The sequence below is a fragment of the Mustela erminea genome, chromosome X (assembly GCF_009829155.1).
Source record: "Mustela erminea isolate mMusErm1 chromosome X, mMusErm1.Pri, whole genome shotgun sequence".
Taxonomy (NCBI): Eukaryota; Metazoa; Chordata; class Mammalia; order Carnivora; family Mustelidae; genus Mustela; species Mustela erminea.
Genome location: NC_045635.1, coordinates 11506195 through 11533900, shown reverse-complemented (window position 1 = coordinate 11533900; position 27706 = coordinate 11506195). Strand labels below are relative to the sequence as shown.

General features: G+C 41.9%; 1 protein-coding gene across 1 annotated transcript in view; it reads left to right on the top strand.

Annotated features, from left to right (window-relative positions):
* The window catches only part of PIR (pirin), a 127960-nt gene that overhangs the window by 73168 nt on the left and 27086 nt on the right, over positions 1-27706 (top strand). Inside the window, 2 exon segments of the mRNA XM_032331689.1 lie at positions 13614-13697; position 15399. Coding sequence (XP_032187580.1) covers positions 13614-13697; position 15399 — 85 coding nt within the window.

Sequence of the window (27706 nt, the reverse complement as noted above, 5' to 3'; positions counted from 1 at the left end):
CCATTGGATTTGTAGGTGTTTGCAATGTTTAGATAAGCTATCTAGCTGATCTCCTTCTACCTGATGTAGCCTCAGCCTACTACTTCTCCACCATCTTGACTCCTCCTCCAAGACTAAGTTTAAAAGCATCAGAAGGAGAAGACTGATAGCTCTGACCCATGTTAGAACTGCTATAAATGAAATTAAAGCCAAAAACAAACTGGGAGATTTTTTTAAAAAAGACTTTATTTATTTATTTGACACACAGAGAGATGACAAGTAGGCAGAGAGCCAGGCAGAGAGAGAGGGGGAAGCAGGCTCCCTGCTGAGCAGAGAGCGTGATGCGGAGCTCGATCCCAGGACCCTGAGATCATGACCTGAGCTGAAGGCAGAGGCTTAACCCACTGAGCCACCCAGGTGCCCCAAACTGGGAGATTTTTATAGCAAATATTATTGAAGTCCAGTAGCCTTAATTTATTTAAAAAAAAAAAACACCTTTCACATAAATTGATGAGAAGAACCTAACTCCCTTAACACCCCCCTTCCCCCACCACCATTCTTGGCTCCCACTCAGTCATAGTGACAGAAGATTTGTCTGCACATGTTGTGTCCATTCCCCAACATCCTTGGTACTCTCAGCCTGGTGTCCAGCCCCATCAGTGCCTAGAGTCACCACCGATTTCCATGTCATCCAACCCAGAGGTCATCTTTTCTTTTCACGTTGACTCTTCCTCTACATGGGTTGACTGCTTCCTCCTTCTCCACACCCTCTTTCCTCTCTTTGGTCTCTGAGATAATAGGTCCTTTTGTCTCCAGGTGCACCTTGCTCTTTCAGTTTCCTTTCTCAGGTATATCCCTTTCCTCTATAAGACCCCTACATGTTCAAGTTCCCTGGATCTCAGTCCTGAGTCCTCTTTCGTCATACATCCCCTCCATAAATGATCTTGTCCATCCCATGGATGTAGATGCCATTGACAATCTTACAACTCCCACACTGATACTCACAGTGCAGGGCTTAACTCTGAGCTCTGTGTACTCATTTATTCAACTACCTCCTTGACATCTCCTTTTTCATGTTCCCAGGCCTGTCCCATGTAAAATAGCAGAAGTTGAATTCTTGTTCCTCCTAGTCTCACATGTCTTGACAATGAAAACTCATTTCCCTTCCAGTCTTTTCGATTTTAATAAATGAGTGGCACTCACTGCTCAAAGAAGAAACATGGTGGTCACCCTTATTCCTTCTCCTCCCCAACCCACATCCAGTCCATTTGCAAAACCTCTCTATTTCTACAATATATTTTAAATTTATCTACATTACTCCTATCCCATTACTTGTCCAGTCCTGGACAAACCCACTGTAGCTGCCTCTTCAGGAGTCTCCTGTCTCCTGTTCTTACTCCCTTCCAGTTCTCCAAATTATGGCTCAAGACTCCTGTCTGAGATAAAAACTGGATCTTTGTGTTCCTGTTGTACTTTTTTACCCCCCTGTAGTACTTTTAAAGAAATCCCAGATATCTTACAATGGTGTCTTTTCTGACTCTGAACTCATCTCTGTGTCTGCATATCACTCTCCTCTTACTGCCTTAAGGCCTTTGCACAGGCCATACTCCTTTCTCTGACTGGAAACCTTTTACCCTCCATTCTATTTATTTAAGGCCTTCCATTACTCTCCTGATTTTCTCTCTCTCCACCCTATTTATTTCTTTTATAACAGTGTGATTTTATATTTAATTTGTTCCATTGTCTTCCTCACTAGAAAGGAAATGCAACAAAGCCTGAGCAAATCTGTTATTCAACAATATACGTATCCAGTGACTAACACACTACATGTTCTCAATCAGTATGTCTTGAATGAGGGAACTAATAAATGAATGGACACTTAGCTGGGAATGAGCAGATATTTTATGAAATGGGATATGCAGATGGCCTAATTAATACAGAGGAAGCAGATAGAATAGTGCCTGGTGTATATCTAAGCCCTTACATATTTAGCTATTGTTAATCTTTTTAAAAGTTTTTATTTATTTGATGCACAGAGAGAGAGAGCACACACAAGCCGGAGTAGTGGCAGAGGGAGAGAGAGCAGCAGACTCCCTGCTGAGCAGGGAGCCCAATTCAGGGCTCAATCCCAGAACCCTGGGAGTATGACCTGAGCCAAAGGCAGACACTTAACTGACTGAGCTACCCAGGTGCCTGGCTATTGTTATTCTTATATTAATAGTACTTAATAGTACTATCACTCAAAGTTATAGCAACATCAAAAGAGCAAGGAGATAACAATTCTGCTTCTTAAATTAGCTAAAATTTAAAAATATAAGACAGTCAACATTTTGATGAAATGGGTACTTTTTACAGGTAGTTACCAAGTGATTTGATTAAAAAAAACAATTTGGGTGAAAACAATTTAGTTAGTATAAAAGTTGGTCAAAATGATTTTTTCGTTCAAAAACAAGAACTGCTAGACCTTGGCTGTTCAGATATTGGTGTTTGTACTGTGGAGGTGGTGCCTTTAAACTTATTTCTAGATTAAGTCTTTTTCCTTATTTTTCCTTTTTGTGTATTTTTTCAAAGATTTTCAGATATTTTTTTCTCTTCCTTTCCTTTTTTTCCCCTTCATAATTAATCCTTCCCTTCTGTATTTGTGACAGGGGTGTATTGGAGAAAAAAATCTAAATATGCAGCAATAGGTGATTTGTTGGGATGAGTTAATAACTTTCTAACAATTGGGGGTTAAATAGGGGGGAAAAAAACAACATTTAGAGCATGTAGTTGAAAAACTGCCCTGTGGTGTAGAAAAAAATCCCAAGACTGGAGAAACCAGTGACTAACAGTAGACTCGTTCAGCAAAATTGCTGTTCTGTCATGTGATTGTGTTGACCAGTTTGCTTTTGGCCACATGACATTCAGCCATAAATCTACAGATATATCAAGAGCCATTATAATGTCTAGACCTCTGGGCTCAAAATTTCACTGTGAAGGAAAAAAAAATAGAAATTTGGTCAAAGATTAATGTGCATAGGAGGAGTTAAGATGGTGGAGGAGTTGGGGGCCCCTAAGCTTGTCTCATCCTTCAAACACAGCTAGATAGGTATTAAATCATTCTGAACACCCAAGAAATCAGTTGGAGGTCTGAGAGTCTACAAGACGATAAACGACTATCTTTTGGAAAGTGGAAGATATAGAGAGTTGACATGGGGGAATTAAAGCTGCGGATATGGCAGCGGGGAGAGAGCCTGCTTGCGGAGACTACTGCAAAGTGTTATAAGCAGCAGAGCACAAAATCCAAACTTTTAGAAGTCCGCTACCATGGCGAACGTGCCTGGCTTAAAGGTGCTTAGATGGTGAGGTGGGGAAGAATACCAGTGGGTCACAGCATGGTCCCAGGATCCCCTGGGTCACAAGAATGGGTGGTGCCATCCTATTGCAGTGTTCCCAGGATGCTGGCTGAGAGGAGTGGGTGTTGGTGCCTGTTTTCTGCTCTGTTTTGACATAAGCTGTAAACCACTGTGAGGTCGTGTGACCACTTTCCTGGGACCAGCCAGGAAATGGCAAAAGCATAGTGAGACCCTCCCCCAGGGGAACAGAGCTTGTCCGTGTCCCAGGAATCCCAAAATTTGGACTTTTGAAACTTAGTCACACACTTGAGATCAAAAAACTGAGACATAGGCAGGGTGCGTGCAGGTTTCAGGTGGAAACCAGGGACATAAGTAGGGTGATTGGTTGTTCTCTGTGGGCTCACTGAAGAGTGGTGGGGGGCGAACTTTCAACTCCAGGGCTAGAGAGCAGAGTGCCACCATATCCCACTATATTCATCCCTCTCATCAGCACTGGAAGCCTTCAGGGAGCAAAACAACGCCACCTAGTGCAGGCTGGAGACACTTACACCAAACCCTACGCCCCTGCACTCTGGAGGCGCATTTCCCCTAAAATAAGTCATTTTGAGAAATAGCCCAGCAGGATCCTCCCCCAGAAAGCTCGCGCAAACAACTCGCTTGAACCAAGTCTCCTGATCAGGGAGTACTACAAAGCTTCAGGTCTAGGGAAAATAGGATCTAGCTTTCTTTTTACTTTTATTTTTTACCTTTTAATTGTTTTTTCATTTCTTTTCTTTTTTTTTTTTTTTCAATTCCCTTTTTAAGGGAATTTTTTCCCTTTTTTTAAATTAAAAAATCTCATACATATACATATATATGTACACACACACTTTATATATTTATATTTTTGTTTATTTTCAGGGTTTTGGGGGGTGTGGAATTTGGATTCTTTTAACAAGCAGACCAAAACACACCCAAGATCTAGTTTTTTGTTTTGTTTTGTTTTTCCTTTGTCTTTCGTTTTGTGTTTTTGTTTTTCTTCTTTCTTCTTTTCTTTTCTGGACAAAATGATGAGACAGAGAAATTCATCCCAAAAGAAAAAATAGGAAGTAGAACAGCCAGGGATTTAATTAGTACAGATAAAAGTAAGATGTCTGAATGAGAATTTGAAACGATGATTATAAGGGTATTGGCTGGTCTTGAAAAAAATATAGAAGACCCTAGAGAATCCCTTTTAGTTTAAAAGAACTAAAATCTAGTCAGGCCAAAATTAAAAATACTATAGCTGAGACACAATCTCAAATGGAGACCATAAAAATGAGGATGGACAAAGCAGAGGTGCAAATCAGTGATACAGAAGATAAAATTATGCAAAATAATGAAGCTGAAAAGAAGAGGGAAAGAAAGGTAATGGACCATGAAGGTAGATTTAGGGAACTCAATGACTTATAAAGACATAATAACATTTGTTATCATACAAGTCCCAGAAGATGAACAGAGAGAGAAAGGCCAGAAGGTTTATTTGAACAAATTATAGCAGAAAACTTCCCTAATCTGGGAAAGGACACAGACATCAAAATTCCATAAGCACAGAGAATTCCCGTTGAATTCTACAAAAGCCGACCATTGCTAAGACATCAGTCAGACTCACAAAATACACTGACAAGGAAAGAATCTTGAAAGCAGCAAGGGGAAAAAAGTCTTGAACCTACAAGGGAAGACAGATGAGGTTAGGAGCAGATCTTTCAACAGCAATGTGGAAGGTCATAAGAGAGTGGCATGAATACTAATGTGCTGAATGGGAAAAATACACAGCCAAGCATTCTTTATCCAGCAAGAGTGTCATTCAGAGTAGAAAGAGAAGTCATTTCCCAGACAAACAAAACCTAAAGGAGTTTGTGACCAGCCCTGCCACTGATTTTAAGGGGTCTCTTTAAGTGGAGGAAAAAAGACCAAAAGCAACAAAGACTAGAGAGGACCAGAGAACAGTCACCAGAAACACCAACTCTACAGGTAACACGATAGCACTAAATTTGTGTCTTTCATTAATCACTCAATGTAAATGCTCCAATAAAAAGATATAGGGATCAGAATGGACCAAAAAACCACAATCCATCTATATGCTGCCTACAGGAGACTCATTTTAGATCTAAAGATATTCGCAGATTGCAAGTGAGGGGATGGAGAACCATCTATCATACTGATGGACATCAGAACAAAGCTGGAGTAGCTATACTTATATCAGACAAACTAGATTTTATTTTTCTTTGGTTTCTTAAAAGATTTTATTTATTTATTTTTTGGACCAAGGGATGGGCAGAGAGAGAGGGAGAGAACCTCAAACAGAATCCCTGCTGAGCGCAGAGCCTGACACGGGCCTTGATCTTACCACTGTGAGATCATGGCCTGAAATGAAATCAAGAGTTGGACACTTAACCAACTGAGCTACCCAGGTCCCCATGGACAAACTAGATTTTAAAACAAAGACTGTAACAGATGAAGAAGGGCATTAAATCATAATTAAGGGGTCTATCCATCAAGAAGATGTAACAATTGCAAATATTTTTATCTCAACTTGGGAGCACCCAAATATGTAAATCAATTACTAATAACTATAAAGAAACTCCTTGATTATAACACAATAATAGTAGAGGACTTTAAGACCCTGCTCACAGCAATGGACAAATCATCTAAGCAGAAAGTCAACAAGGAAACAATGGCTTTGAATGACACACTGGACCAGATGGACTTAACAGATATATTCAAAATATTTCATTCTAAAGCAGCAGTATACATGTTCTTTTCGAGTGTGCATGGAACATTCTCCAGAACAGATAACATACTGGATCACAAGTCAGCCCTCACCAAGTACAAAAAGATCAAGGTCATACCATGCATATTTTCCTACCAAAACACTATGAAACTTGAAGTCAACCACAAGAAAAAAATTGGAAAGACATCAAATACACAGAGGTTAAAGAACATTCTACTAAAGAATGAATGGGTTAACTAGGAAATTAAAGAAGAAATAAAGAAATACGTGAAAGCAAATGAGAATGAAAATATGACAGTCCAAAACCTTTGGGATGCAGCAAAGGCAGTTCTAAGAGGGAAGTATATTGCAACACAGGCCTACCTCTAGACACAGGAAAAGTTTCAAGAGATACAACCTAACCTTATGCCTGAGGAGCTAGAAAAGGAACAGAAAATAAATCAAAGAGCCAGGAGAAGAAGGGTAAATAAAGATTAGAGCAGAAATGAGAAATATAAAATTAAAAAACCACCAGAATTGATTAACAAAACTAAGAGCTGGTTCTTTAAAAGAATTAATAAAATTGATAAACCCCAAGCCAGACTTACTAAAAAGAAAAGAGAAAGGACCCAAACAGATAAAATTGCGAATGAGAGAGATCACAGCCAACACCACAAAAATACAAAGAATTAGAATTCTATGAGAAATTACATGCCAACAAACTGGACAACCTGGAAGAAATGGGCAAATTCCTAGAGACCTATGAATTACCAAAACTGAAATGGGAAGAAATAGAAAATTTGAACAGACTTATAACCAGCAAAGAAATTAAGTCAGTATCGAAAATCTCCCAGCAAACAAAAGTCCTGGGCCAGATAACTTCCCAGGGAAATTCTACCAGACATTTAAAGAAGAGTTAATACCTATTCTATTCCAAAAAGTAGAAATGGAAGGAAAACTTCCAAACTTGTTTTATGAAACCAGCATCACCTTGATCCCAAAACCAGACAAAGACCCCACTAAAAAGGAGAATTACAGACCAATATCCCTGATGAGCATGGATGCAAAAATTCTCAACAAAATACTAGCAAATTCAACAGTACATTAAAAGAATTATTCACCATGATCAAGTGGGGTTTATTCCTGGCCTTCAGGGGTGGTTCAGTATTTGCAAATCAATCAACATGAGACACCACATTAATAAAAGAAAGGATAAGAACCATATGATCCTGTCAATAGATGCAGAAAAAGCATTTAACAGAATACAGCATCCTTTCTTGATAAAAACCCTCAACAAGGTAGGGATAGAGGGAACTTAACATCATAAAGGCCACATATGAAAGACTTAAAACTAATATCATCCTCACTGGGGAGAAACTAAGAGCCTTTCCCCTATGGTCAGAAACAAGACAACAAGGCCATTCCCACCATTACTTTTAAACATAGCACTGGAAGTCAAAGCCTTAGCATTCAGACAACAAAAGGAAATAAAGGGCATCCAAATTAGCAAGGAAGAATTCAGACTTTCACTGTTTGCTGACAACATGAGACTCTGCGTAGAAAACTTGAATGACTCCACCAAAGAATTTCTAGAACTAATCCATGAATTCAGCAACGTTGCAAGATATAAACTCAATGTGCAGAAATCTGTTTCATCTCTATACACCAATAATGAAGCAGCAGGAAAAGATATCAAGGAATCGTGCTATTTGCAATTGTACCCAAAACAGTAAGATACCTAGGAATAAACCTAACTAAAGAGGTAAAAGATCTGTACTCTGAAAACTATAGATAACTTATGAAAGAAATTGAAGAGGACACAAAGAAATGGAAAAGCATTCCATGCTCATGGATTGAAAGAACAAACATTGTTAAAATGTGTATAGTACCCAAAGCAATCTACACATTTCATGCAATTCCTGTCAAAATACCACCAACATTATTCACGGAGCTAGAACAAACAATCCTAGAAATGGTATGATACCACAGAAGACCCTAAATAGTCAAAACAATTCTAAAAAGAAAAAAATGAGAGGCATCACAATTCTGGATTTCAAGCTCTATTACAAAGCTGTAGCCATCAAGACAGTATGGTACCGGCACAAAAACAGACACATAGATCAATGGAACAGAAAAGAGAACTCAGAAATGGACCCACAACTCTATGGCCGACTAATTGTTGACAAAGCAGGAAAGAATAGCTAATGGAAAAAAGACAGTCTCTTTAAAAAATGGTGTTGGGAAAACTGGACAGCCACATGCAGAAGAATGAAACTGGACCACTTTCATATACCATACACAAAAGTTGATTCAGAATGGATGAAAGACCTCAACACAAGATAGGAAGCCGTCAGAATCCTAGAGGAGAACACAGACAGCAACCTCTTTGACGTCAGCTGTAACAACTTCTTACTAGACCCGTTGCTGGAGGCAAGGGAAACAAAAGCAAAAAGGAGCTATTTGGGACTTCATCAAGATAAAAAGTTTCTGCCCAGCAAAGGAAACAATCAAAACTAAAGGGCAGCCTGCAGAATAGGAGAAGATATTTGGGAACATATCTGATAAAGGGCTAGTATCCAAAACCTATAAAGTACTTCTCAAAGTCAACACCCAAACAATAAATAATCCAGTTAAGAAATGGGCACAAGTCATGGATAGACATTTCTCCAAAGAAGACATCCAGATGGTGAACAGATCCATAAAAAGATGCTCCACATCACTCATCAACAGGGAAATACAAATCAAAACCACAATGAGACATCACCTCACACCAGTCAGAATGGCTAAAATTAGCAACTACAAGACACAACAGATGTTGGCGAGGATGCAGAGAAAAGGGAACCCTCTCACACTATTGGTGGGATTGCAAACTGGTGCAGCCACTCTGGAGAACAGCATGGAGGGTCCTCAGCAAGTTAAAAATAGAATTCTTCTACAATCTAGCAACTGCACTGCTAGGTATTTACTCAAAAGATATAAACATACAGCTTGAAAGGGGAACATGCACCCCAGTGTTTACAGTAGCATTATCAACAATAGCCAAACTATGGAGAAAGCCCAATTGTCCATCAACTAATAAATGGGTAGGGAAGATCGTGTGTGTGTGCGCGCACGCTGGAGTATTAGCCGTCAAAGAGAATGAAATCTTGCCATTTGCAACAACATGGATGGAACTAGAGTGTATTATGCTAAGTGAAATCAGACAATGACAAATATCCTATGATCTCACCCATGTGTGGAATTTAAGAAAGAAAACCTAAACATGGGACAGGGGAAAAGAGATAAAGGAGAAAGGGATACAAACCATAAGAGATACTTAGCAATAGAGAACTCACTGAGGGTTGATGGAGGGAGGTGGGTGGGGGATGGGCATTAAGGCGAGCACTTGTGATGAGCACTGGGTGTTGTGTGTAAGTGATAAGTCACTGAATTCTACTCCAGAAACCAGTATTGCTCTGTATGGTCAATAACTAAAACTTAAATTTAAAAAGATTTATTTGCAAAGATATTTATCAGAAGTTAGCAATGATGGCAAAAAAAAAAAAAAAAGACCCAAACCATAAACCATAACAGTATCCAACAGTAAGGGGTTGATCCAACATGAGGGCGAGGGTCCTGGAATCGGTAGAAAGTCTGCTTCTTTCCCTTCTAGGGTTTTGAGAGTTTGCACTTGTTCGAACAATCACTTAGAGGAATTTGCTTGAGCAACAGATAGTAAGACTGAGCATCCGGGTGCCTTTTTTAAAATAACCAAATCATAAAAGATTTTTGAAATCCTTCCCACAGAGAAGAGGGAATGCTTTTATTACAGCTCTGACATGTGACAAATTGCTACCACTTGCTTTTAGGGACAGCCCGCGTGGCGGCAAAATTAGCAGCGTGCGGTGATTAGTGGATGGCAGTGACATGTGAAAGGGGCAGAGGCGGAAGGAAAGAGACCTCCTGCGCCGTGGTCACACGCGGCAACCGGTGTGGTGTGCTCGCTCCTTTCTTGTGGGAAGACGTTTTTTTAAGCCACATGGCTTCCATGTGGAAGCGATTTCATCTCCTTAATTAAGATCACATTTACGAATACAGGCAGAGCCAGGAAGCCGCCTTGACAAGGATATCATAGCAAAAGCCAGGGTAAGCAGGAAGTCTTTGAAGGATCTAAGATGAAGGTAGCTGGGGTTCGGAAGGAAGTGGTTTTGTATACCTTGTTTGGTCTTGCTTATTTTGTGGTCATTACTGGAGTGGCGCGGTAGGTTCATTAAAGGTTTAATCCTGACATTTAGAGAGAATGACAGACAAGGCTCGTCTGGGTTTGGTAGCACCCCTGTTGTTGTAGGTTAGCCAGAATTTACCCTTGACCCCTTCTGAATAGTTTTACGTTACCTTCTGGAAGCTTTGCCGACGTATTTGAACTCGTAAGATTTTAAGCAATTAGATTTTTCAAATGCAGACTAAAACCTTGGAAGCTAAGTTTCCTTGATACTTTTAAGATAAATGAGAAGAAGGACGAAAGAGGAGTAGCCTTGACTTTTAGGGCCTGTGCAGGCAGTATTCGTCAGGACCAGAACATGGAAAAAGAAAAAGATAAAAAAAACAATTTCACTGATGGACTTGAAGTGCCTTAGTTCTGTTCATGCTGAAATGAATTTGTAGAATAATATTTTATTTTAGGTTTTCATGGACTGATTTATTTTAATCCTGTGAAAATAGGTATACATTGATAACTAAGTTTTAACCAAGAAAGTATGATTTGTTTGTTTAAATTCTCATTCAGGGAATTGGAGGACCAACCTTATTCATAGTTTAGTACTATCCACAAAAATAAACAAAACAGAACACAGGAAAGAATGTCCTAATGGGGATCTTTCTTTATGGTTCCAAATCAACAGTGTGTGTAATAGGAAAATTAAATCTAGGTTTGCTCAAAGTGCATTCAAGCCTGGCGTTATCTTTGAGTTTAATGAACATAATTTACATTTGCTATTTCAACAGAGTTACCATGGAAGATCAAAATTAAAAAAAAAAACCTATCTGCTTTTCAAAAACTATGTGTATATAACATGTATAAATATACACCTACACACACTCATGGGAACAGCTTCCAGATTGATTTTATCTCATCTTGGATTAATTGAAACAACAATATACAATTAGGTTTGGGGTAGTTGTTTATTCAAGACATGAGTAATATTAACACTTGCAATGTTCCCATTTTCAGTACAAAAAAGGATATTAAAATTGGGATTCTCTTAGGCTGTAGATGTAAAAAATACTTTCAGAATGAATTAAAAATTTCCCTTTAGGGGTGCCTGGGTGGCTCAGTGGGTTAAGCCGCTGCCTTTGGCTCAGGTCATGATCTCAGGGTCCTGGGATCGAGTCCCGCATCGGGCTCTCTGCTCAGCAGGGAGCCTGTTTCCTCCTCTCTCTCTGCCTGCCTCTCTGCCTCCTTGTGATCTCTCTCTGTCAAATAAATAAATAAAATCTTTAAAAAATAATTTCCCTTTAGCCCTTTTCACACTGTGGCTTTATAATATATCTCACTGGTTTCTGTTTAGATTTTTGTAAATAAGTACAGAAGTATAGAATTTTGTGCGTGTTTACGTTTGCCCATGGGGGTCTGTGTAGTGGCGGTCTTAGTGAGATAGGCTACCATTTTTTGGACACTATGGATGAGGCTGAGAAGCTTGAGGCAGGAAGAAAAGAAAAAGAGCTAGCCAGGAGGGCAGGACTGGTGTCTGCGGTGGAAGGCAAGGGTAGAGCAAGTTAACTAGTGGTTCCCCACTCACTTCCTACTGCTCTACCTTGCCCCAGACACATTCTCCCTTCTCGGCAGCTCTAGTCTGAGAAATCAGAAGGGACCTTTCAACAGACCATAAAAGACTCTTAATCTCAGGAAACATACTGAGGGTTGCTGGAGGGGAGGGAGTAGAAGGGGGGTAGAAGGGGGTAGAAGGGAAGGGGCTGGACATTGCGCAGGGTATGTGCAGTGGTGAGTGCTGGGTGCTGTGTAAGACTGATGATTCACAGACCTGTACCCCTGAAACAAATAATACGTTCGATGTTGATTAAAAAGATAATAAAAAATAGAGCTTTCAAAATTAGAACGTGAAGGTAAACATTAATTTTCTGACTTGGAATTTTAGGACTGTACATGGGTTTAAACGTCAGTGAGTCCTATCATGAGATATTTCAGATGAGTGAACTAAGCCCAGTAGAAGATAAATGCTTTGTTAGGCAGCGGGAAAAGCAATGCTGGCCTCAGTGCCTCTGGGTTTCCAGTTCAAAGAATGTTTTTATGACTATATTCTGGGAAGATTTGAGTAAAAATTAAACTAAGGGCCTCTTTGTCATCAATCCCTTTGCTGTAGGCAGAGATACTGCGTCTGCTACTGAGGCAGAAGTTAGAAAGACAGTTAAGTGAAACAGGGCTTATTTTTCTAGAGGAGAACCAAATACTGCCCAGGCAGAAGAACCATCAATGTTATGTGAAGTTGACCTGTGACATTTCATTTTATTTATTTATTTTTAAGTAGTCTTTACCTTCAACAAGGGGCTCAAACTCAAGACCCCAAGATCAAGAGTCGCATGCTCCACCCACTGAGCCAGCCAGGCGCCCCTACCCTTGATCTTTTTGGAAGTAATTTTAGAAGATGTAATAAAAACAAAAACAAAAACAAAAAAAACAGATCCTTTCCAGATGGTGCCATATACACACCTAACGATCGTAGAGAATTAGATCCCGTGTCCCATGGGTGCCACCCTTGTTTTCCGTACGTTTCAACATCTTCAGATTGATGGTGAATGTTTGGGTTCAGGCTGCACCAGGTGCCCTAAGTCTTTTTGGGTTTCTTTTATGCAGGCGGGGGGAGTTTGCTTTTGCTGTCTTTGAAGCTGAGTGGATGCAGCTTGGCCTTCTAATCCACATAAAACCACCTACCAGACCTTTTAAAGCCCAAAGCTTCACAAATGAGATACTCATAGGAAAGGGAATAGTCTTCTGGTCACATTATTTACAGTTCTCTCTTCCAAAATTTAATGCACAGACATACACTTTGGCTATACCAAATCCCCTGTCCTGAAGGAGGCATTTTACTGCACAGAGGTAAAGATATTGATGAGTAGTACCCTGTGTATACTGTAAATAATTGTATTACTATGCATGGGATTTTTCCATTATGAAAATGAGTCAATAAATATTTATTGAATACCTACTATGTGGCGGGCACTGTGGGTTGGCCAGAGGTGAAAAGGCAACAATATTCATGTCCTCATAGTGTTTACAGAAATACTGTGCAAAATGATGCCTTTATCAAGGATAGTAAAGCATTCTAGGCTCTGGATTCTCTTTTGGTCTATTTATACATGCATGTTTTTAATCAATGTGAGCTTTCTATTAAAATAGAATAAGACACAGAAAAGTGCACAGATCAAGTGTATATCTCAGAACAATTTTCACCCAGTGAACATACCCATGAAACCAGAAGCCAGGTCAAGAGGCAGACCGTGCTTGACCCCAGCTGAAGTGAGGAAGAACTTTAATTTTGGATAGGTGCTGATGGTTTCCTTTTCCTTTTCAGTCTAAGATTTACACTCGCACAGCAACCTTATATTTGGACTTCAAACTGGATGCTGGAGCCAAGCACTGCCAGCCTATTCCTAAAGTTATGATGACTTCTGGGATTTCATCAAAAGAAAAAAAAAACAAGAGGCTACTTTCTCAGAAATGGGCTCATTTCTGAACCTCAGCACAAGATTCTGTGAACTTCGTTTATGCATAAGTACATTTAGCAAATATCGCTGGGGCTTTTTGAGCAAAGAAGATCAGGTAGAATTCATAGAACGTTAGGGCTGGACTGTCTGCCCCCTTCCCCCCAGTTTTACAGGTGTAAACGCTAAGACCCAACAGAGTAGTTACTTGTTCAAGTCTTCATGAGGACTTGCTGGACAAGGCAGGACTTTTACCCATGTCTCCTGATTTCCTGGCCCCCGGTGCCTCTAAGTGTTCCTGGAAGCAAATTCCAACCTTGTCACTTATGAACAGGTGTGCCCCTGATTGAGATATAGGGATCCCTTGATAAAAGTATTATTATGGATGACTTACCTTTAAGTCGACTTTCAAATTCAAAGACTACTTAGAAAACTGCCAAGTGTCTCAGTCCAATTTTGTTTATTTATTTATTTAAAGATTTTATTTACTTAGAGAGCACAAGTGGCGGGAGGGCGAGAGGGAGAGAGAAAATCTCAAGCAGACTCCCCACCAAGCGTGGAGCTCCATGCAGGGCTGGATCTCATGACTCTGAGACCACGACCCGAGTTTGAAGCCAAGAGTTGGATGCTCAATTGACTGAGTCACCCAAGAACCCCCCACCCCGCGAAGGCCAGTTTTATTTTTAGAAATGGTAGCACCTGAGGTCATTAGGCATTCACCTCGAATCCATTATTTTCTTCTTTGGTTTTGTGGTTCTGGCTATTTTAAGGTGCAGAAAAACTTTTTAATTAATACACTTAAACATATGCCTACCCCTTAAAACACATTTTTTTAAATAACAGTAAGGATGAAAGCACGTATTTTTTTAATGGATTTTATTTTTTTAAATTCAATTTTATTTATTTATTAGAGAGAGAGAGAGAGAACATGAGAGGGGAGAAGGTCAGAGGGAGAAGCAGACTCCCCATGGAGCTGGGAGCCCGATGCAGGACTTGATCCCGGGACTCGCAAATCATGACCTGAGCCAAAGGCAGTCACTGAACCAGCTGTCCCACCCGGGCACCCTAATGGATTTTATTGTTAGGTAACTTCTACACCCAACACGCGGCTTGAACTCACAGCCTCAACAGTGAGTTGCGCGTTTTTCTGACTGAGCCAGCCAGCTGCCCCTGAAAGCACGTGTGCTTTAACCATTAGTGCAGTGCTTTTGCTTTTCCTTTTGACTTTGCTTCCCTCCAGTTCCTTCCAGTACCTTCCCTATACATCCCAGCTCTACGATGTATCCTAGATATATACTCAGATTAGATCTCATAGTGGCGACACCCTGGGCTATGGGTTGGATGTGATGCATCGTCTCTAAGCGGGTCCTCCCTTCGTCCCTAGTGCTTGGCCATCCTTGTCCACCTGTCCTTCCACACAGGGACTTATTTTAATGCAGTGGTTTTCCAGAGATGGTCGCAAGGTAGATGCACGTTCAATTTCAAAACACATTGTCAGACAAGCACAATCTCACTTTCCATCGGGAACATCTGAGAGCGTCAGCTGCATGGTGACCCCACTGACACTAAGCTGCTGGTTCCTGTTGAGTTTTCTTCTACCCTTAGTCACTACTCTATATGGCCTCACAAGAGAATGTGATATGTCACTTGAAAAGGGTAGACTTCGGTTTTAGTTCATCCTTATAAATTCTAAACCTGAGATTGGCTTTCAAAAACATTTTTGGAGCGGGGCGCCTGGGTGGCTCAGTGGGTTAAAGCCTCTGCCTTTGGCTCGGGTCATGGTCTCAGGGTCCTGGGATCGAGCCCCGTATCGGGCTTTCTGCTCAGCAGGGACCCTGCTTCCTCCTCTCTCTCTCTGCCTGCCTCTCTGCCTACTTGTGATTTCTGTCTGTCAAATAAATAAATAAAATCTTTAAAAAAAATTTTGGAGGGATGCCAAAGCTAGTGGCTTAGAAACGCACGTTTATCACTGAGTCAGTATAAACCCATTTGCAACAAGTCTGTTATAAACCCAGCTATGAAGCCGAAGGACCTGTCCTTTCTAAGACATCACTCCAATTATATGTGTCCCCTCTTTTCCTCAGAGTCTCTGTCTCTGTCACACACACACACACACACACACACACACACACACACACATCCCTGTTTACATTACATTCAGTGACAAATTCAGAGTTTGGGGCATCTCTGCCCAGCACCAGATAAACAATTTAATTCTGGTATATATATGGCACTAATTATTTACAGATTTGATACTTGCGGCTGCCTGCAGTCAGTCATATTGACTGGCGAAATCATGTTGCATAAATTTTATTATTAAGTTGTTTAAGTCAAGGTCACCCTGTGTCCTTTTTTTTTTTTTTTTTTTTTTAAGCCACCTTTCTCGGCCAAATTCCATTATGAAACCCAAGGACTGTTTAAATTCATTTTATTTGGGTGCTTTGCTGCAGCCAGTATTTCTTAAAATGTGTCTGTCATTGTCTGGGTCCTGGACATATTTTGTTTGTAATATTTTAATTGTTTTGTTACTCACGGTAAGGGGATTTGACATGGATGTCTGGGTTATGTTTGGCTTTTGGCATGAGCTCCGCAATCTCACTGAGCTAATATTGACATCATTGTATCATCACCAAAGCAGTGGGCTAGAACTAGAGGCAAGACATCGCACCCCCAATTCCAGGGAAATACAGATTTCCCGAGGGACATCCCATTAAGGATGGTTGGAAGCATTTCTCATGAATCAGACTGGGTTTTATCTGAATTCTTTCCCATAAATAGTATAAGAATTGGTTTTTACCATCTCTGTCTTGCCTTTTTTAAGTCCTGTTCCTGTGGAGTTGGGCTAATCCCGCAGAAAACAGATGTTTTATGCAGTGATGGTTTGGAAGGGAGCTGGTTGCATGAACAGAGCATCACTTACAAAGAATCCAATTTGTCAGGCCTCTGACAATCCCACATTCCTTTAACATTGGCTGCACGTTTTTCATGTTAGTTCTTGGCTGAAATAGGAATAAGTAGTTGTTTTTTGGTTGGTTGGTTGGTTGGTTTGTTTTTGCCGTGACTTTTACCATCTCTTACAAATCAATCTGATTTTCCTTGCTGCAAACTGACTTACAGACAACACTTTTATCATTCACTGAGAAGCACCAAATCTGTATTTCTAGGAAAATACCAGTCTTGCCCAAGAGACTTGGGCCTTCTGGTCCTCAAGTCCCCTTTGTCTTCTGATGGCATCAAAGTGTGGCTCTGAACAGTGCCTCTGTGGCTCCCCCCATCTTCCTGCACGAGGATTCTACCACGACGTGTGCATGCTTTCATTTTATTTAAGATTTTATTTATCTATCTGACAGAGAGAGCACAAGTAGGCAGAATGGTAGGCAGAGGGAGAAGGAGAAGCAGGCTCCCCGCTGAGCAGAGAGCCCGATGTGGGGCTCGATCCCAGAACCCTGAGATCTTGACCTGAGCCAAAGGCAGAGGCTTAACCCACTGAGCCACCCAGGTACCTCTTTCTGTTACTAGGTATTTAAAGGCATGATCTACAATGTTAAAAATCGACAATGGTTATGGCATGGAAAAACCTCATCGTGTAAGTATTTTTTGCTTCCCCAATCTTTTAGTTTTCTTTACAGTATATATCCGTCACTCCCCCCAATTTCTGCTGTCCAGGAGAGTAGCTTGGATAGTCCAGGTGGCCCCAGTATATAATCAAAGGGTCTGTGTAAAAGAAGGAGGAAGCGAGAGTCCGAGGGAAAGGTGTGATGGTGGAAACATAAGTCCAGGTGATGCCGTTGCTTCTTTTGAAAATGGGAGGGGGGCCTTGGGCCAAGCAGGAGGGCAACCTCTAGAAGTTAGAAAAGGCAGGGAAGTGCATTTCCCCCTAGAGCCTCCAGAAGGATGGCTGTCCTACTGGTACCTTGATTTTAGGACCTGGAGACCCATCTTTGGACACCCCCCCCAGCATTATTAGATAACAAGGTTGTATTGTTTTAAGCCAGCAAGTTTTGGTGATTGTTATAACAACCATAGGAAATGCATACGTTCTCTTAAATATTGTCAACATATTTTTGCTTTGGCAGGAGGAACAAACAGAAAGGAGCCCTGTCAATTACATTGCACTAGAACTGGGGGGAAATAGAAATCAACGCTTCAGAGTGCTTTTTGAAAAAGTAGATTGTAGGGGCACGTGGGTGGCAGAGTCGGTGAAATGTCTTACTCTTGGTTTTGGCTCAGATCGTGATCTCAGGGCCCTGCTCTCAGCATGGAGTCTGTTTGGGATTCTCTCTCCCTTCGCCCTCTCCCCCTCCCCGCCCACCCCCACTCCCTGCTCTTGCTCTAAAATAAATTAATATATATTTAAAAAAAAAAAAAAGAAAGTGGATTTTAATGTTGTGCATACAGTAGCTACTCCGTAAATCCAATTAGGATCCGCTCAAATAAATATTCCTGTATTACTTATCCATGTTGCTCTCTAACAAATTACTCCCAAATGTAGTGGTTTAAGATCACACTTGTTATCTCACACTTTAGCTGTGGTCTCTGGCTCAGGGGCTCGTACAAGGCTGCAATGGACGGGTCAGCGGGGCCGCAGCGCTTCCCAGCCCACACCCCCGTGGCTGGGGACAGCCCTCAGTTTCTTGGGGTTGTTGGCTGTGGCCAGCTGTCACTTCCTTGCCACGTGGGCCTCTCCCTAGGATGGCTCACAACATGGCCCCTGGCTTGATCAGAGCCTACGAGTGAGAGAGGAAGAGCGAACATATGGAAACCAGAGGCTGTCACCCGATATCAAAAGCAACATCCCATTACTTTTGCCCATTCTGCTGGTGAGAACCAGGCCACTAGGTGCAGCCCCGCTCAGAGAAGAGAGGATTACCCAGGGCATGACTATGAGGCAGGCGGTGTCTTCAAGTCAACTTGCCAAGCTTACGGTCTCGGGTCAGAGCGCCAGACATTTTTCCATATGGTCAGTGACTCGAAAATGAAGTCATGTTTCTTTTTCTCTTATGATTTCTTTCTTTTTTTTTTTTTGAAAATGGAAGGCGGGCCGGAGGAGGCATGATGAATTCTCCTCAGAGTTCCTGCCTATATGTCTCTTCACAGTCATTATCTACTTTTTAAAAAAAAATTTTTTTTGAATTTTATTTATTTATTTGACAGAGATCACAAGTAGGCAGAGAGGCAGACAGAGAGAGAGAGAGAGAGAGATAGGAAGGGACGTAGGCTCCCTGCTGAGCAGAGAGCCGGATGCGGGGCTCGATCCCAGGACCCTGAGACCATGACCTGAGCCGAAGGCAGAAGCTTAACCCACTGAGCCACCCAGGTGTTCCTACTCTTTTTTTTTTAAAGATTTTATTTATTTATTTGACAGAGAAAGAGCATAAGTAGGGGGAGCAACAGGCAGAGGGAGAGGGAGAAGCAGGGTCCCCCAAGCAGGGAGCCCGACGTGGGGCTTGATCCCAGGACCCCGGAATCATGACCTGAGCGGAAGGCAGAGGCTTAACTGACTGAGCCACCCAGGTGCCCCCATTATGTACATTTTGAGGGAGGATGTCCCAAACATGGATGATTCATGTAGAATTTTAGACTTTCAGGTGTTCCTTAGAGAGAAGAAAGACTGATTTTGTTCACTACACAGAATGCATGATTTAATTCATGGCTAGTTTTTGCCAAGCTCTCTACTTACCAGTAGTACATTAAAATATTCAATCACCATGCCGCTCGCCCTTAGGACATATTCATAACAGTTACAGATGTTAGTAAGTCTTCAGAGCAGTGATGAACACAAACCAGAGCCCGAGCATAAAATTATCCAGAAAGAAGCTTCATATCATTTTCCTTTGGGTGGGTTGTCTGTCTTTTTCATACTAATTTATAGGGGTTCTTTATTATTTTTTTAAAATATTTAATTTATTGGGGCACCTGGGTGGCTCAGTGGTTTAAGCCTCTGCCTTCAGCTCGGGTCTTGATCTCAGGGTGCTAGGATCGAGCCCCACATCGGGCTCTCTGCTTGGCGGGGAGCCTGCTTCCCCCCGCCCCCCTGCCTGCCTTCTGCCTACTTGTGATCTCTCTGTCTATCAAATAAATAAATAAATAAATAAATAAAAATCTTTAAAATATTTAATTTATTTATTTGACAGACAGAGATCACAAGTAGGCAGAGCGGCAGGCAGCAAGAGATGGGGAAGCAGGCCCCTGCAGAGCAGAGAGCCCGATGCGGGGCTCGATCCCAGACCCTGGGATCATGACCTGAGCTGAATACAGAGGCTTTAACCCAGTGAGCCACCCAGGAGCCCTTGTAGGGGCTCTTTATATATTATTTTTTTAAAGTTCTTTTTTTTTTTTAAGATTTTATTTATTTGTCAGAGAGAGCGAGCGAGAGCGAGCACAGGCAGACAGAGTGGCAGGCAGAGGCAGAGGGAGAAGCAGGCTCCCTGCCGAGCAAGGAGCCCGATGTGGGACTCGATCTCAGGATGCTGGGATCATGACCTGAGCCAAAGGCAGCTGCTTAACCAACTGAGCCACCCAGGCGTCCCTAAAGTTCATTTTTATTTAAATTCTGGGTTTCAGAAGATCTTTATATATTCTAGATACTTTTCATTGTCAGTTATTTGTAATATAATATGAGAAGATATATGCAAATATCTTCTCCCTTTTGCCTTGTTTTTCACTCTTCTATATACTATGATATTTTTCTATATGTTAATAAATAAAAATTCCTTTAATTTATTGGTTTGTTCCTGGGGTGCCTGGGTGGCTGAGTCTGTTGAGCGGCTGCCTTCAGCTCAGGTCATGATCCTGGAGTCCTGGGATCGAGCCCCACGTCAGGCTCTCTGCTTGGGCGGGGAGCCTGCTTCTCCCTCTGCCTGCTGCTCCCCGTGCTTGTGCTCCCCTTCCCATTCTATCTCAAATAAGTAAATAAATAAAAATCTTTAAAAAAAATGCATTGGTCTATTCCTTAAAATATGAGTAAGAGTTTTCTGTAGCTTCTTTAAACTGTCCCAGCTCAAGATCGTGAAAGTGTTCTATTCTTGTAGATGTTTTGTTGTTTTGCTTGTTGTACTGATTTATTTACACCTGGAGTTGATTTTCATATGTAGTGAGATGCAGTTGCATTTTTTTTTTAAATGTGGTTTTGGAAAAGAAAAAAAATATAGCCCAAATCCGTGACAGAGAATATCATGAACATTTGGGGAGCTCACACTTCACTGAATCATCCTGCGGTAATAATTATTATTTTTAGCATTTATTAAGTGCCTGTTGTTTGCCAGAAACTGCTCTAAGAACTCGCCCTGTATTAACTGCTGCAGTCCTAAGTCTGTGAGGTAAAGACTGTGATTATGCCATTTTTCAGATGAGGAAACTGAGGTACAAAGAAGTGACTTGCTTGACTTGAACTTACTCAAGATCCACCAGCTAGAGAGTGTTGCCCAAGAGATTCTAACTTACACAGTTGGGCTTTTGCTGTGACTCAGCTACCAAGGTCCAGACAAAATGAGTGGCTCTTTACTCACCATTACCCACCCAATCAGCAGTACCCTGGACATATTGGTAAATAAATCCAAGACTTGGCAGATAGGTTAAAAAAAATAACAATTTTTGAAAAATTTTAAATAAATCTCCCCAGTTTGAAAATTATATTGTCTTTTTCTAATCTGTCATTCTTAGGAGAGAACAAATTAAATTGATAGTGTAAAGTAAGAAATGTTCTAAGAATTTAAATGCATTTCAGCTTTGATGGGTGTTTTTGTTTTGTTTTGTTTTGCTTTTCATAGTTGCAGGTCCTACTTAAAAATCTCTTTTCTCTTGGAGCGCCTGGGTGTCTCAGTCAGTTAAGCCTCTGACTCTTGAGTTAGTCTCGGGTTATGATCTCAGGGTTGTGAGTTCGAGCTCCATGCTGGGCATGGAACGTACCTGCTTAAGATTCTCTCTCCCTTGTCCCCCCCCATAAAAACTTTATTAAAAAATGTTTTTTCTCTTAGGGCATTTATGGCATTCTCTGATTATTTCAGGTTTCTATTGCTTTCTGAACTTTATTTAATCCTTAAAGTTCTATATATTTTGGTTCCCAATTGTCTTGGCCTTAATCTAAGTTCAAATGCCTAAATCATTTCTATTTTACAGCCCTTAAGTGTAATTTGATAATTACAACTACATATTTCAATTATTATCTGGGTTTTTCTGAGCAATTAAAAACCAGTTGTGAGCACTGTATACTTAGAGATGAGAAAAAAGTCTGTCCGAATAAAACTAAGGAATGATAGTAACTTGTATTATTTGAGTTAAAAATGATCACATTAACATATCTCAGTGGTGGGAAAATCTCACTATAGACTTAGTCTGTAAAGAGCGGGAAGCTCCTGGGGGATTCTAATACTTTTTTTTTTTTTTCTGTTTTATTAGCAAGAAGTTAATCAGCAAAGCTTGTCCTCCAAAGGGCTAGGCTCCATTCTGGGCACACAGAAGGTGGTCTTCATTCCAGAGACCTTGTGTTGCTAATACATTTCTTACTCAAAATGTTAAATTGTATTCATTTCTTAATTTTTCTGTTAGTTTCTGGTGCAGTGAATGTTCAGTATTCTCAGTGGTGGCCCGAACTGTAGGGGAAGGTTTTCCTTTAGGTTGTGGTTCTTCTTGGTAAAATATGAGCACTTTAGAGATAGCTCTTAATGGTGTATGCCTGTGGCTTAAAAATATAGACTGTAGTAAGATCATTCTTGTATATGTAAAACATATTCCGAGTATATGTTACTCCAGAAAGCCAGTTATCTCAAGTATCTTTACCTTGGTACCATTCTTTGCAATATCGTTGGGCATTTTTTCATGGTGTCACCAAATGTGATAAAATGGGCATTCTCTTGTTTTCTTTTGCTAGAATTCCTACGAGGTCATAGAATAACCTACCTCTTTTCCCCTCTCTTTGGCAGAGCTGTAATGTTGACGACCCCTCTTGTGGTTTGCTTGTCCTTATAAGATAGCGGTTCAATGCCCGTGCTTGGCGAGTTTGTAGGTCTAGTGGGCTGCCAGCTGCTGTATGATCAGAAAGCTCACCGTATGCCACCAGTCCTAGACCGCAGTGTTCGATGGGACACAATGTCCTAAGTGCTATGGGGTTCTTGATGAGGACAGCAGGGATCCATTCTCTACACTCTGTGAAATGACGCTGCTGAGCTTTGTTCAACCTATACTGTAGTCCAAGAGACCAGTTGGCTTGGAGTTGAGGGTGATGCTCTGGGGACCGTGGGCCCATCTCTGTGACAAGGACCCTCCTCTGGCCTGGGTCCCAGCTCATCAGAAGCATGGGTAGCAACCACTGCAACCTCTTGACCTATGTAAATTCAGAGGAGAGGGGAAAGAGAAGGAAGGGACAGGAACGGGGAACCTTGTGTAGATAACCGTGACAACATCGAGCTCACGCACATGTACTTAGACGCATGTATACGATACAGATATGTGTCTGTTTAGACCAGGCACACACTGTCACTGGGTCAGCGTAACAGTCGTGTCATACGTATTATGTCCTTATTTTACAAACCAGGAAACTGCCTCAGAGGGGCTAACTGTCTGCTCCTGGGTCTCCCTGAGGGTCTCTTGCTGATTTTTAAACAAGCATTTCCTGCCTGTGATTGTGTTCGCTTTTGTTGCTTAGTTGCCTTGTTTTCCATGGTACCACAAGGTCGCTGGCTGCCTTCTGCTTCCTCCTTCCCCTGGAGGGATTTGCTGCCGTTAGAATGAACCGAGGAGGGAGGACAAGTGGAGAGGCGACAGGACTGGACAAGTAGGTCCCGGCTGAGAGGCGTCTGTCTGCCAGGGCTGGCGTCTGGGCGGGTTGGGGAGACCAGCGAGCCACTGAAGGGTTTTAAGTGAAAGGTCCCGTTAGCTGTGTGAGGCAAATGGATTGAAGGCAACCAGGGGACTTCTCTTTCACATATAATTTTATCTGTAAAAAGAAAAGAAAAATAAGAAATATGGCAACACGTATATTCATTATTTCCTCCTTTGTGCTCTTCTGAATTTAAACAATTAAGACCCCGAAAAGGAACTCTTCTCTAAAGTGGAGGAATGAGGGATGCTTGGGTGGCTCAGTCAGTTAAGGGTTTGCCTTCAGCTCAGGTTTTGATCCCAGGGTTGTGGGATTGAGTCCCACATCAGGCTCCCTGCTCAGCGGGGAGCCTGCTTCTCCCCCTCCCGCTTCCCCTGCTTGTGTTCTCTGACAAATAAATAAAGGACATCTTTTAAAAAGTAAAGTTGAGGGATGAAGCAGTTTTGTCTAGGATGAGGAAACATCAGACAAACCCAAACTGAGGGACATTCTACAAAATAACTGGTCTGTGCTTTTAATGAAAAGCGTTGAGGAAGTGTTGCCTGTGCAAGGAGATTCGACGTGGGGACTAAATGCAGCCCGAGACCCAGGAGTAGAGCCTGGCCTGGGCTTCTGTTTCGGGGTTTGTGTGGTTGGTTGGTTGGTTTTTTGTTTTGTTTTGTTTTTTTGTTTTTGTTTGGCATAAAAGGCATTATTGAGACATTTGGCCCAATTTGGATATCTATTTTTTTTCATTGGTATTGTATCAGTTTCATAATTGTTATAAATATGTTTATGTAGGAAAATATCCTTATTTTTAGGAAATATATCCTGCTAAAGAGCAAAAATTGAACTGAGTAAATCTGAGGATTGAATTGGCTTTATTTGGGAGTTCGTGATTGAGGCAGCTTCCCATCTAGTAAGTAGACAGGGGCTCCTGGGAGTTGTACAAAATGGAAGATTTTTCTGGGGCAGTTGAAGGATGGGGCACGATGTTAGTGAAAGAAAAAGGATTATTTCTGTAAGGGCCTATTCAGTCAGAGCAGCCCCACCGCGGTTGAACTGCCATTTTGCTGTAAAGCTTAAATTGACCTTGCCCCCCACCCCCCGGGTGGAACTTATTTAAAAGCAAGTCAGGGAAACCAGTCCCAGGTAAGAAAGTCCAAGTACAAGGTGGGTCAGGCCAGGTGGAGGTATTCATTCAGTGGGGGGGCGCATACTGTCTCCTACTACCAAGGAGTATGGGCCCCGCCCTTTGGGAGCCTTTTGGTGCCAATCCTAACCAAGGTGTGATAGGCTGGTTCAAATGTCTGCTAGGGTAAATTGTAATTTCAGTTGGTCACCTAGCATCACTGTGGAGTTTCCTGTGTGTATTACAATCTCATTGGCCACCTGTGTGTGGCCAGGCCCAACCCCAGGGCCTTTGCTCTGTAAAAGTTAGTCTGGGAAGCAGGGAGGGGTCGTCCTCTCTGGAGGGGCGCCCCTGGCCGGCGTGTTTGACGGTCGGGATGATTCCTGATGCTTGGAGCAAAATAAAGCTTTGCTTGACCTTCGCTTTGTATCAGTCTCACTCCTTTAATCACGGACCCATTATTGGGGCACCCAATTTGGGGGGACCCAACATTTCCATTCTGGATATCTTCCCTTTTGTGGGAAGGGACTCCCCTTCCGAAGGGTTTTTATCATGCAGATGACCTCACCAGGCGTGGTCAGGGCATTTCAGGGAAACTCTTAAAAGGTCACATTTTGGGGAGAAGTTCAAAGTTGCAGTTAAGGGGCACCTTAAGGTGGCTCAGTCAGTTAAGTGTCTGACTGTTGATTTCAGTTCAGGTCAAGTCTTAGGGTCATGAGATTGAGCCCCATGTGGGGCTCCAGACTCAGTAGGGAGTCAGTCTGAGAACCCCGCATATTTGTCCGTGCGCACGCTTTCTCTCGCTCACTCTCTCAAATAAATTAAAGAAGTTGTACTTAAGTCTTGGCTTTCTGTCTTTTGAGACAAATGACTCCATTTTGGACTTCTTTTTTTTTTAACAATATTGAATTATTTCAAAATACAGGGATATCATATCTGTAAACCTGTTCAAATATTTCAGAAGACAAGATTTACGTATTTCTAGAAAGAATGAAGAAGCATATTGTGATAACGTGTAAGCTTTTAGAGAATCTGGGTGGGGGTATATGGTAATTCTCTATATTATTTTTGTAACATTTCTGTATTCTGAAATTATTTCAAAATAAAAATTAAAGGAATTTGCTTAAGTGAAGAGGGGGAGGAGACGATCAGGTGGGTCGCCTTGCATCCCAGACCACTAGGCTTGAAGTCCATGGGGAGGGAGCTACTTCCCCAAGATGCCATAGAGCCATGGAGGGGTAGGGGAGTTGTCCTGAGAGATGTGGTTTGAAGTGGGCGGGGGGAGTTTGGAGGCAATGGCCAAGAAAGAATCCTTGAGATGTCTTCAGTGCAAAATGGTGGTTTTATTAACGCCCGGGGACAGGACCTGTGGGCAGAAAGAGAGGCACTGGGGTTGTGATGGGTGACTGATTATATACTTTCAAGTTGGGAAGGGGTTAGGGAGAGCGTAAGTCTCCAAGGAATTTTGGAGACAAGATGTCCAGGACGTTGAGGGGGCTCACTGTTGTTAGGAAAGGGTCATTTATTACCGTCTAATAAAAACTCAGTCATGAGACCCTTCAGATGTGTATCAGTGGGCAGTATGCTTGGAGGGTGATTGCCAACATGTATCTTGGTGTTGGGGGAAGTAGAGATAAAGGAAGTTTCTAAAGGAATTTTTAAAAAAGTGATCCTACTTAACCTACCATATCCCTGAATCTATCTCTTTTGTTTTTTTTTAAATTGTATTTATTTATTTGACAGAGAGAGAGAGATCACAAGTAGGCAGAGCAGCAGGTAGAGAGAGAAAGGGAAGCAGACTCCCCGCCAAGCAGAGAGCCCGATGCAGGGCTCAATCCCAGGACCCTGAGATCATGACCTGAGCCGAAGGCAGAGGCTTAACCCACTGAGCCACCCAGGTGCCCTTCTAAAGGAATTTTTAAAAGTTAAAGTAGACTTATAGGATCCTGAGGGTCAGGCTAAGATTGTCTCTTGCCTTGGCAAAGTAGTAACAGTGAGGCAGCTGAGTTTCTAGAGGAATGTCCCTCTGCCTGTTTCAAGGACTTGTCCGTGGGCTATAAGTATTAAGGACATTTTTTTTCCCTTGTGCCTCGGTTTCCCACATCCCATGTATAGGGAGTAGCTGCAAAATTCACTGAAATAAGGAACTCTCCGGCTCAGGCAGGAGGAGAATGAGCTGGATTAAAGCAAGGAACGCAGGCCAGGAAAAGTTCTCCCTAGGGACACTGGCAAGAATTAGGAACCGCCCTGGGAATGAGAGCAGAAGGCACAGAAAATGATTTTCATATTTAAAAGTCTTACTTTTTTTTTTAATGTTTGACTAAAGGAAGCCCCACTTACATGTGGTGCTGATTAAACCGTCCTACGGGGCCAGAGGTGAAATGTGTCGTGGCCTGAGTGAGGGGAAGAGCTTCCCAGCTGCCTGGACCCAGTAGCTTGGAGACCCGGTTGGTGGAAGAAAGGAAACTATAGGGCCTGTGACCCTATATAAAAATGGGGGATGGTATTAATTCCTGGTGCAGGACATAAGGTTGGGGGGAGGGAGCAGGGAGGGATGAGGAGGACCCAAATCTTACCAGAGAGCGCTTTGCTGATGCAATCCTACTCTTGCAGAGAAGGAATTCTAATAAAAATGTGCTGGTTCTTAAACATACAGGAAGTGTTCACACAATTGGACTTTTGTTTCACTGTAGCCAGAAGAAGGCAGAGAAAGAAGTAGTGGTGAAACAAGAAAGGAGTTTATTCATTTGTTCCCACACTGGGAATACTGCAAACTTGTATCTCAGAGATTGTCTCCAAAGTGCTAAAAATCCATCCCGGTTTATAAAAGGAAAATGTGGGACACGGTGGGGTGGGTACCCGCAGGTGGGCAGTGAAGGGCAAATCCATCGTGGGAGGGGTCTTGCTGGCTCAGGGCGGTCCTTACTGCTTGAGGGGGTAGTTTCAGGTCCCATCAGGGGGTGCCCTGCCCTCACAGTCTTTTGCCTGAGCCAGGAGACAAGTTGGAAAGAATGGAATCAATTAGAAAGTTTGAG